A 12,394-nucleotide genomic window follows, 5' to 3' on the forward strand; every position below is an offset into this window, starting at 1 on the left:
GTAATCTTTCTACTATTCTTCTTCCTGAACTATGTATTGCTCACCCTTAACCCATTTTCACACAAAAATCCACCTACTTCTCTCCCTTTTCATTCCTCTTTTGTTATCCTAAGGTCACATAGCACGATTGCATTAAAGTCTTCCATGACTCGCTTCCATATCCTTTATTTCTCTCTCCAGTGTCTCCAGGAATTGGTCCATATCTTCTTTGTATCCAGACTGGGTTGTGTACATTAGGATGAAAGCCTTTACTCCATTCTCTGTCCTTAACTGTATCTTTATTTTTCTATCTCTTATGTATCCATTTTATCTACATACTCATCTAAGTTCTAATTGGTTATTATCTTTTCTCCATTCTGTACCTTATGTCCTCCACTCCAGTAGAAAGTGTTTCCCTTCCTCAACTTCTTCCCTTTTCCTGTCCACTCTAACCTCACTCAGTTTCATCATATCTATATTCTGCAATCATTCATCTGTTCTGATTTTGACATTGACATGAAGTTGATTGTTACCACCTTCATTAAGTTCTCTCCTGGTTGTTCACTTCTCACAGATCCCCCAACATAAGAACTGTATGTCGCTTCCAGGGAATGCCTAAGGCTAATTTAACCCTTCGCCATTCCTTAATTAGGGGCGGTTGCCCAGCCGGAATTACCTTATTTTCTGATGGTCATTTAAATCCCAATATACAAAGCATATATGTGCCACCCTTAAAAAGAAAATAACATAGAAATCAAATGAATAAAGATATAAATGTAATTTTTTCGTGCTTTGTTTTAAAATTACCAGAGCATAATTTTGTATCTTAATTTTGAATCTAAATATTGCCCAAGTTTCCTTAATCATTTCATTGCAATTGCTAGCCTTACTTACAGGCACCAACAAAAGTCTCTTAAGGGAGTAAGCATCAATTTCTGGTAGAACAACCAAACTTATATAAATTAGAACACTTACATATTCCATTATTTTGTCAGCATTAGTGTCTTGCGAGGTAGTATCAACAGTGACAGTTTTTGTTTGTGAATATTTGGTATGAACATTTGTCTGCTTTGCTACAAGCTCATAAAATTGCCATCCCACAAATAATTCAAAAAATTCTTTTTCTGAATTCCCAGAAGGTAAATGGTGATTTGGACCAGCATTGTTTCCCATATTTCTAGTTCATTAAAACGATTATCGCAACTCCAGATATCACTAGTAACTTTCTCCTCTGTAGACCTGTCCCTCGGTCTTCACGCAGTGTGTGTTCAGGATTTTCATGATTCTCAGAATCATCACTAGTACATTAATCAGAATAAAATCCTGAACCACTACCTGAAAGCTAACTACTTCCACTAATTTGTAATATATCTCCAATTTTGCATTCTTTTAATCCTTCTGACACTGCTCTGCAATAAGTAGATGATATGGTGTAAACTCAGACATGAATAATCTTTAACCGGTAGATGTTTATGAACTAGGTCTGCACTCCCAAAGGCATTTTAGAGTTACTGCCAGCAGGTGATCAGGCTGCACCTAACATGGAGTACAGACTCTTTTTCCAACTGCTCTGCTACTTGTAGGTACCAGTACCATTTCCTACACTAAGGGGACCATCACTGCCCTCAAGTAAACTTATCTGCCTGAAGCCGTTGGTCTCCTTACGGGATCAGGTTATTTAATGCTGCCCAACACTCGGCATTGAGACGTTGGCTGTTCGGTCTACAGTAACATAGTGGGCTAACAGACTAGCGAGACATTCTCTATACTTGCCAGTAGTAAACAACGTAAAATCTTACAATTTTTCTTCTACCCATTGTGGATGAAGAACAAGAATACAAAGATGAGAATACGGATTGAAACCCTTGTAATGTCTCACAAGAATTGGAAGAAATTGATGTAGAAGGCTGAGATTGATGAGGAGACAACCAGTCTTTGTGAGATGGGAGTGCATATAAATGTGTAGTTTGTCTTTGTCCTTTGTTTCTGTTTCCTTTCTATTGTAATTTTATGTGTATGCATCTTGGGACATGGTTTATTTCATGAATGTTGTGTAGTGTTTGTTTATATTTTGGTATCTCTAATGCATGTTGAAGCCTAATGTATACTGTAGCTTGTTTTCTTTTGCAAGTATTAGAATAGTGAAGTCATATCATTTCTTTAATTGATTTTTTCATTATCTTCAGTGTTATTAGCCATGCATGCAAAAAATTATAAAAATTCCAAATCCTGGAGATTATAATTATCTTTAATTTTTTGTGGAATTAGCTGGAATTGTATTTTATAAGATATTCCTAGGCCTAATTTAATTTTTCATCTGCAAGTAAAGGATATATCCATACTTTCTTGACAAGGGTAAGCATGAAACAAACTTGAACATTTATATTGCCTAGTGGTTACATTATAAAATGTGTCTGCTGCAGCGCTTGAGCTGTTCAATAAGGGAATGGCCATGCTGAATGCTACACGACCTAACAAACCTGCAGCGTACCAGCTGTTGATGGAAGCTGCTGATCAGGGCCACAAAGGAGCTAAAGTACAAGTAGCATGGGCACAGTTGCTGGGATCTGGAATGCTCCAGGACATTGTTGCTGCACGGATTGCATTTGAGGAGTTAGTTGTGCTTGGAGTACCTGATGCACACATGGTATGTAACTAACTTTATAGAAATTTTTCTTCAGTTAATTAAAATAACTCATTGAAATATAACTAACTGCTTCTCATGAAGAATATCTTTATTCATAACTTGAGTTCTCAGTTGGTATGGGAACAGAACTTTTCCTCTGGAGAAGAAATGGGTTTAACACGTACAGTACTTACCGTTACAGCTGGTTAATTTTACCATAACTATATTGAAACAGTGCAGCCAAGTCAGTTCGATTTCTGATTGGCCGTACCTGGAATTGCTCTCCATCTGCCATAATCCTCCCTAGCACGTGTTAATGATCATAGTTCGCAGCGTTGGTGAAAATGCCAGCTTGTGTATTCGGTTGTATCAAAAGACCAGAGAAAGCATTTATCTTAAAGAGATCCAACAGACTTCAAGAAGAATTGCAGGAGAAAACCGTATTCTCGGAAACAAGTAGCAGCCGACGACTTCCCAAGGACCCAATTCGAAAGAAACAGTGGGCTGCCATGGTTAAAAGAGAAAGGTGGTCTTCTACTGATTTATGTGAAATAAGTCCATGTTACTTAATGTTTTTTAAAGTTAATATAAGTACATACTGTATAGTTCGCTGGAATGACTGGCATGTTATTTTATTTTACTAGACACATTTTGAGCTGCATTTGTAGATAAAAGTACTACAGGATAGAAAAAGTATTTTAAAATGTAATGCCGTTCCCACAATTTTCTCTCACCGGGAGCCCCCGAAAAGAAGAATGCCTTCCATCACTCAGAAACCATGTGTCCAAAAAAGTAGAAGTATGCAGGAAAAGAGAATACACCACGTTCTTATCTACCAGACATTGCAGTGACAGGTATGAAAGAGAATGCTCTGATTTAACTTGGCAATTGCTTCACCAAATGAGCCTCCTTGAAATATACACACATTTCAATTTTTAGTAGAAATTGAATTGTTTTATAACTATTTTGATATATTGAAGTCACCAAGCAAGTTCATTGACATGAAGGAGTCTTTGGTATCTAAAGTGAAGAATGAAATTTCTGTAACTCTGTTACCTGACTGCCATGATTTATGGAACACATTCAGAACGAGGTACAGCGTATTTAGACAAAAAATTAATTGGAGGAGGGAAAAAAGTAAAATCAGTAGAAGCTCGCGCATCTCTAATTTAAATTCTTTGATACATTAAGGTGACCAGAATTCTTTTGACCAGTTATATATATTAATGAAGACACAAAATAATGTGGTAGATCAGTATTGCAGAATTTTGTCAAATGTATCTGCTTAACTTTGACTGTGTAACTCAAAATGGAATGTACATGCAAGTAGTTAATAACATTGGGCACTCACTCTTAATACTCCTCGGAGAATTTGCCACCTCCGGTAATGTGAGACTCCTTTCTTATTGTCATAGAACATTTTTTCCTTAGGTTTCACTTTAATCACATGCCTCATTGTCAAATGCAAACGTTCCACCACTGTTGTACAGGGAAAGAGTGTAACAGATTATTTTGACAGATAGAGAATAATGTATAATGACTAAATCAGTTTAGGAGAAAAATTTAGTTAAAGATAATCCATCTGGTCACAGTTTGTTGAAGTTGCCTTTCTCACTGAATTATGCATCATCATCATCATCATCATAATCATAATTTCCCTTTATCCAGCTGTAGCCGGGTAGGAGCTAATATGGTTCCTATCCACTTTGTTGGGTCTTTCCACCACTCCTCCAGCACTGTGTCCCAGTCCAGGTTTCTTTCTATAATACAGTAGTGCGTTGGATTGTGTCCTTCCATTTCAATCATGGTCACCCACGGCCTCTCCTTCCTTGCATTTGCATTTCCATCACCCTTTTTGGCATTCTTTCATCACTTATTCACTTCATGTGCCCAAGCCATCTTAATCGGCTCTTCTCTATTCTATCATTCATTTTTTCCACTCCAATTTCTTCCCAGATTTTCTGTTTTCTTATTTTGTCTCTTCTACTCTTCTGTATCATACTACTCAAGAACTTCATTTCGGCTGCCTGTATTCGACTCTCATCCTTCTTTGTCATTGTCCAAGTTTCTGCTCTGTAAGTTGTTATGGGTACGTAATACACCTTGTACATAGTTTCTTTTGCTTCCATTGGCACATCTTTGTCCCATAACATGTTTCTTACACTATGATAGAAACAGCTTCCAGCTTGAATGCTCTTACTAATCTCAGCATCCAGTTGAGCATTATCTCCATTAATTCACTCCCCAGGTATTTGAATGTCTCCTCTACTTCCAGATGCTTGTCTGCAAGTCTAATCTGACCTTTCCCTTCTTTCTCCCCTCTAGCCATAACAAGAGTTTTACTCTTTTCTACACTTATTTTCAATCCACATTCTTCAATCTTCCCATTCACCACATCCAACTGTTCTTGAACCTTTATGTCCTCTTCTCCCCAAATCACAATATCATCTGCAGATAACATAATGTTCATTTCTCTTCCTCCATATGCTGCTTTTGCTGTTCTCATGATGTCATCCATTACTATTGTAAACAGGATTGGCGATAGAACACTTCCCTGCCTCAGCCCACTAGTGATTTTAACCAACTTGTCCTGCCAACTTGTGTTTGCACACAACTACAACATTCCTTGTACATTGCCATGATCGTTTTTATTAATCCCTGTCCAATTCCTTTTTGCTCCAGACTGTCCCAAACTTTAGTCCTGGGAACACTGTCATACGCCAGTTGTTTTTCCATTAGTTGTCTCATAATACAAATGGGCTCTATTGTTGACCTTCCACTTCTGAAACCAAACTGATTTTCCTGTATCTGATTTTCAACCCTCAACCTTGTCCTACTTTCCAGTATCCTCTCCATTATCTTTGCAACATGGGATATCAGCGTAATTCCCCTGTAGTTCTTCAATACTTTCTTATCGCCTTTCTTGAAAATTGGGATGATTATTCCTTTTTGCCATTCCTCAGAGATCTCCTTATTCTCCCAGACAATTCAGAGAACTTGATATGTCCACTGCAGATCTACAGCTCCAGCTGCCTTTATCATCTCCACTGAAATTTCATGTATTCCAGCAGTTTTTCCACTCATCTTTCTTGCTGCCATTTCAATTTCATTCATTCATTGGAATTTCTTTATCCATTTCATCAACTAATTGCCTTTCCTGGTCGTCTACTGAATGACTGTTATTAGTTCTCATGTTCAGCAACTTCTGCAAATACTCTCTCCATCTATTTCTTTTTACTTATGGCTTTGGTTCTGCCTTCATCCTTCACAAATTTGGTGTTCACGTGATCTCTCTTTTTGTTTCTTAAAATACCATACAGGAATTTCTTACTGCCTTGCATATCATCTCTCAATTTCTGTGTGAATAAGGCCCAGCTTTTCTTCCTCCACTACTTTCTTGGTCAAATTCTTTGCCTCCATATATTCTACTTTCTTCATAGATGTTTTCCATGCTTTCCATGCTATTTTATTTTCCTTCACTTTAATCTTTACACTATCATTCCACCAGTGTGTCTCTTTGTCTTTCACATTTCTTGATGTTCTACCACACACCTTTTCTGCACATCCAACCAGTGCTTCGTTAAATCTTTTCCATTCTTCTTCAAAATTCCCCATCTCTGTCCTGGGTACCTAGGGTATTATTTCCCTTTGAAATCCTTCTTGTATGCTTTTCTCTTTCAACTTCCATAATTTGTTTTCTCTCTCCTTTTAAATCTTTCCCACTTTCAATTTTCATATCACAACTCTATGATCTCCACTAAAGGCTTCTTCAGGCATGGCTGTAACATCTAAAAGTTTCTTCGTGTTCTTTGTCTGTGATTATATAATAAATCATCAGGGGTAGAAAAAAGTAGAAATAATTCAGTAGCCAGCACCTTTTTATCAGGAGCCAGCACATTTTTTGCAAATAAACATTACATAAACCACAGGTTAGACTAGGATTAAGCTATGCATTGTTTTTGAAGTGTGTCCCTAAGTAGTCTAGTCTATCAATTCATATAAGAATGGAATAGAAACAGTTTATATTTTAAGAAATACTAACCCAAATAGTCACCAGTCGCCTTCAAGGTCAGCATCTTTTGAAATTATACTACATGTGCCTGTTTGATTTCCCACCAAAATACCAACGATCAATACATTTTGTTGCATCAAAGTCCTTTATAGATGGTCCATTCAAAGATAGCATCATGAGATCACTTAAGTTCTTCACAGCAAGCTTGGTTTGCAGTTTGTGTTTAATTATATTCATTGTACTGAACCCTCGCTCACATGATGAGGTCGATACAGGAATTGTTGCCACTATACTGAGGAGCTTTCCTAAAATCGGAAATCGTCCTTTCATAGTCCGCGATTTTTCAAGTAGATCACTCAGTGGAAGATCTTTCCCGACTATTTTGAACTCGTACCACTCGCTCAGTATGTCTTCTACGTTGTTCTCCTCAATTTGAAGGTGTTTTGAAAAATGAGTGGCAAGAAGCTGTATTTCACTGTTGCCATAATTTTCCAATTGTTTTCCTGAAGGCCAGGAATATGTGTCAAAAACACCAGTGGCACTTTGAATATCTTCATTTTGAAGAAATGTGTCTTTCAGAAAGTTAATCCCACTTGCCAAAATATGTTCCCTGTCTGTCGTGAAATTCTTATCCGACACACCTGATAACTGTATTCCATTGAAAACTCCTGAAAGTGTTGTAGCAGAAACAAATTTTTCTTCCATTGGGCCCTTGGTGTTCTGAAGTTGCTGCAAAGAATTAATTGCATTATTTACATGCACTCTTATCTGACTTAAAATCAGATCATGCCTCTGAAATACAAGTGAAAGTCTTTTGAATATACTCAGATAATCATACAAGAAGTGAATTGTGATGACAAATTTGAAGTCCTTGATCTTCTTTAGAAGACCTTTAGCCGTGATTCCTTCTTCACCTTTCCTTTCAGAAATATTCTCTAAATGCACCACTAGGCATTCCCAGTCTTTGACAACTGCATGCAAAGCATTTAATTTGCTTGCTACCCATCTAACTTGGTGTAAGTACTGCAATTTAGATATTTCACACTCCAGTAACTCCGAAATTTTCTTCAGTTCGCGAAGTCGTTTCGGCGAATGTCGATAAAACTTGTATAGTTTCCTGAGTATAGAATCAATTTCATCAATGATTTTAAGTTTCACATTTTTCAGTGAGTGAAGAACGGTGAGTTGGAGTTGATGTGCAACACAATGAACGTTTACCAAGTTCTCAAGTTTTTCAGATATTTTTGTTACCAAACCATTACGAACACCAATCATACATGGTGCTCCATCAGTTCCTATGCCGATTAGTTTTGTACCTGTGAAGAGTTCTCCAAGCCCTAACTGAAGCAATTCTGTTTCCAGAGCTTCCATATAGCCATCACTTGTTGCATCCTCCAATGACACAATAGAAAGAAATGTCTCCTTCACCTTATTTTCTTTTAAAAAACGAACGTAAAGTATGAGCTCCTCGTCATCAGATTTATCTGTTGATCCATCGAGTCAGATACTGACATATGAACTTTCCTTAATTTCACATACCAAATCTTCACGAAGATCTGAGGCAATGTATGAAATAAATCCTCTGCATTGTTTATCATTCACATATTTCTCAGAATCAGTAACATTCAACTTGCTCAACAATGCAACCAAACTTTCAAAATCAGTGTAGGGTCTGTTATTTTTTGCAATATGGTAAGATGCCATGAACAATGCGTTCATATGCTGTAACCTATTAGCATCCATTTTCTTTACATACTTAGCTAAGGGTGCACATTCGGGATTTTTCTTGAAACTTTCAGCCTCCTGACACTTCGAGTGAGGATAGGATTTTTTGTGTTTTTTAAAAGTTTCCAGTTTAAATGGTCCTGAAAATCCGGATACAACTTTAGAATTTTGGTCGGCAATACTAGGAAATTTACTGCATAATTCACACTTCGCAATTCCTTCCTCATAGCGCAGCCACGGTAGTAATTCAAGCCACGATTGCTGAAATTTCCGTTTGCCTGACTGAAATTTCGACGTATTTTTAATGTTTGACTTATCATTGTTTTGAACACCACAAATTTCACTCTGGTCATTGTCGTCCTGAACACTACAATTGGCACTTCCATCAAGTGTTTTCTCACATTTACTCGCTTCTGTATCACTTTGTGTTACATTTACGGGCCTACTTACGAAGAAATCTGAAAGAGTACACTGTTTTTTACTCGCATCAGTCAATTTGTGCGGCTTTGTTCGTTTCATTTTTCCAATTTTCTGAAGTATAACACAGAAACGTAAAACACGTAATAGACTACAATAAATCACCAGAGTTAAATGGCTTACGAGTTCGCGGGCTTCGATGTCTGATGCAACGCTGCCAATTTTCCGCCGCCGCACAGGAATGAAAACAACCGTATTATTTTCTAAAGTGCAAACCGTTTAATACAAATATGCTATAATTAAATTAAAAGTGAAAATAATGTTCAGTGAAAATACAAGAATTGATAAACCGTCATTCTGTACGTTTTAAATGCAAAGAATGAATTGCACGGGAATTTATCAGCACTGTTTTGACGGCAATAGTTTAGGAACGGCTAGGTTGGCTAGTCACTTTTGTTCTAGCGCCTGACATTCAGGAGCCGTCGTCGGCTAAAATCGCGCATTGTCGTCGTGGCAGGATATTTACATACACCCTCCCTTTGCTTGACCTTTTCGAAACTAAGGTTTTTAACTTTCCTCGAGCTCAGAGTATTAAGGAGTATTGGGAACATAATTATACTGTAGGCTCACGCTAACAATGCTACTATACTGTAGGCTCACGCTGACAATGCTACTGCGTGCCCAGTTTATTATCAGTTCTAATGCTACTTCGTACACATGCATCATTTCTAACATCCTAAACAGAAAATAAGTGGCTAATATTATTAGAAATATTACAAATATTCACATTATCATATCGTTATGGTGGAAGCCCATATAATATTGTAGAAGCAGAAGTTACATGTAAATATCACTGCTTGAATGTTTCATCTTAAAATGACGATTCAATTTTCTATAATTAAAGCATGTACAACACATGTTGAGCACACCAAGTTATTCACGACTACTTTAGAATTAAATAATACACTAGCTTCATTAATAATTTCACTCAAGAATTCTCAAAAATGAAATAAAGTCCTCGTTTTAACAAACTTCATCAGACTACCGCAAGCTACAGGTTGAGAGAAAGCCTATTGTTGCGCGGCATCTTCGGGAAAGCAAAACACTACAAGAAAGGAAAGAAAGTCTAGTCTGTCTATAATTAAAGGATGTACCGGTAGAACACACTGGGCACACAAGGTTATTCATGACTCTTTTATAATTCAATAATACAGATTCTCAAATAATCAAAGGTGAGTGGAACTAGTGATGACACGATGCGTTCGGCTCTATGAGCCGAGTAACAACAAATATAGCCGAGACGGCTCCTGAGTGTCAGTCGCTAGACGGAAGTCACGGGAACGAAGGCGGTAATGTGATGTTCGTGGAATTATTTAACGTAGTAGTTCTCTGCATTTCTCCATATGTCCCCATGAAAAGCTACTTGTTTGACGGGTTACAACGATGTCTCTCATGATAGCGAGGCAGCTCTCACGCAGCTCTCCTGGGGACGTACATGTAAAGGAACTCCGGATTTCGGAAAATAAATTTTCAAAACCGAATTTCAAAATTCAGGCGCCAGATAAAAAATTTCAGGCGCCATGGCGACTGGGCGCCCGGTATTTTTCGACCCCTGTAAATCATGGTCTTTGATCGTCTGTCTCCCCAACCATACCTTGTAATCTTCTGACTGTTCTTCTTCCTAAACCAGGTTCCTTATGCAAAAATCCACCAACTACTCACCTTCTCAATTTACATTTCCATATCGAAAGAGCCCTACAACATCTTCCTTTCCTTGTCTTTCCATTCCAACGTGTGCATTTAGATCTCCCATCAATAGCACTTCCTTATCTTCTGTCTCTCCACTTCCTCTAAAAAGTCCTCTAGATGTTCGTCTTTGCAACCCGTTAGTGGGGCATACAACTGAAATAGATCTTTCGTGCCATTTTCAAACTAGTCACATCACAATCATCCTATCGCTGATGCATTTAGAATATTCCATATATTCTTGGATTTCTTTTCTAAGTATGATGGCCACTCCATTTTTTGCCTCAGGTCCACCACGGTAATACAGCCTGTATCCTTTTTTGAGATGAATCTCCCATACCTCTCTTCTTGGTCTCACACAGTCCAAGTATGGCTATATTTTTTTCTTTCATGAAGTCAACCAGTTCTTCTGTCTTTCCTGTCAGTGCCAGGACATTTGCTGTCACAATCTTGATGTAGTTGGGTGCTGGTTGCCCACTTCTCACAGTTCCCCCAGCACCCGAGGAGCTGCGCGTCGCTTTTAGCGGTTGAAGCCCTAACCTTTTCCGAGGCACCGTATCTGCTTTATGCATATAGGCTATTGTTAAGATGGCTCGACACACCCAAAGGCAATTATGCATTATATACTGAAGAAATTAACACCTGAAATGCTTACACTATAAAAGAAAAAGCTTGCCTATTTCACTTCCTGTGAATCATCCATGTCTTCAGATGTTTGAGAGCTTTAAATTCACTGTTAATCTGGCATCGAATAACTTTTGAACAAGCGCTGTCATCTATTGTAAATAAAACATTTTCTCATATAACTCACATATATAAAATGTGTAGTTTGTATGAAACCTACAGTAGAATCAGTTATAAGCTCACTGAGCAAGTTGGCCGTGCGGTTAGGGGCGTGCAGCCGTGAGCTTGCATTCAGAGGATATTGGGTTCGAACTGCACTGTTGGCAGCCCTGAAGATGGTTTTCCAAAATTTCCTATTTTCACACCAGGCAAATGCTAGGGCTGTACCTTAATTACGGCCATGGCCACTTCCTTCCCGTTCCTAGCCCTTTCCTATTCCATCATCACCTTAAGATTTATCTGTGTCGGTGCGACATAAAGCCAATTAAAAAAATATATAATCTAGTGCAATCTGTGTAAACATGTTGTCAGCCTCGTAGAGAATTTGGATATTACCGGTATTACATCCGTCTGTTAGTGTCATAATTTTCCTATTTTGTCAAAAATATATAATAGAAATTATAATTATGAGATTCAGTTTGTTTCTTTTTAATTATAGTAGAATGCCGTTATAGCGAGAATTCATCACAGTGAAAAATTTACTCGCTATAACGGATTGTCATTATATACGATTTTTTTTGTAAAAGTCGGGAAAACCCCCATGCACATTAAAATCGGTATGAAACGGCAATCAGTTTGTTCAAACCTTGCATTTTTGTAGATAATATCCACACTACGCTTACTTGTTTGTTATTTTTCGAAATCTGATACTACGTGAAAGTGTGCGTTTCCTAGACTTCTGTGCTAGTATGGGTTTAGCAGTTACGAATATCTTCAAGCATAAGGCTATTCACCGCTACACATGGGAGGCTAGGGGTACCAGATCCATAATAGACTGTATCTTAACCGACTTCAAATTCAGGAAATCTGTTATGAATGTATGAGTTTTCCTAGGATTTTTCGATGATGCAGACCACTATCTGATCTGTAGTGAACTAAGTATCTCTAGGCCTGGGGTAGAGAAAGTGAAATCTGTCTGCAAACGAATAAGAGCAGAAAATCTCCAGGATGAGGAAATTAGACGGATGTACATGGATAGGATTAGTGAGAAGTTTCGAACAGTAGACAGTAAGCAGGTTCAGGATATAGAAAGAGAATGGGTGGCA

General features: G+C 37.8%; 1 protein-coding gene across 6 annotated transcripts in view; it reads left to right on the plus strand.

Moving 5' to 3' along the window:
- The window catches only part of LOC136857838 (protein sel-1 homolog 1), a 275,191-nt gene that overhangs the window by 61,194 nt on the left and 201,603 nt on the right, over positions 1 to 12,394 (plus strand). For all 6 annotated transcript variants that reach the window (XR_010858566.2, XM_067136810.2, XM_067136809.2 and 3 more), the window contains one exon: positions 2,403 to 2,626. Coding sequence is in view for 5 of the 6 variants with exons in the window: in XM_067136810.2 (XP_066992911.2) it covers positions 2,403 to 2,626 (224 nt within the window). In the remaining variant the exon portion in view is untranslated. The remainder of the gene's footprint in view (positions 1 to 2,402; positions 2,627 to 12,394) is intronic.

Source organism: Anabrus simplex, chromosome 1 (assembly GCF_040414725.1).
Source record: "Anabrus simplex isolate iqAnaSimp1 chromosome 1, ASM4041472v1, whole genome shotgun sequence".
Lineage (NCBI taxonomy): Eukaryota > Metazoa > Arthropoda > Insecta > Orthoptera > Tettigoniidae > Anabrus > Anabrus simplex.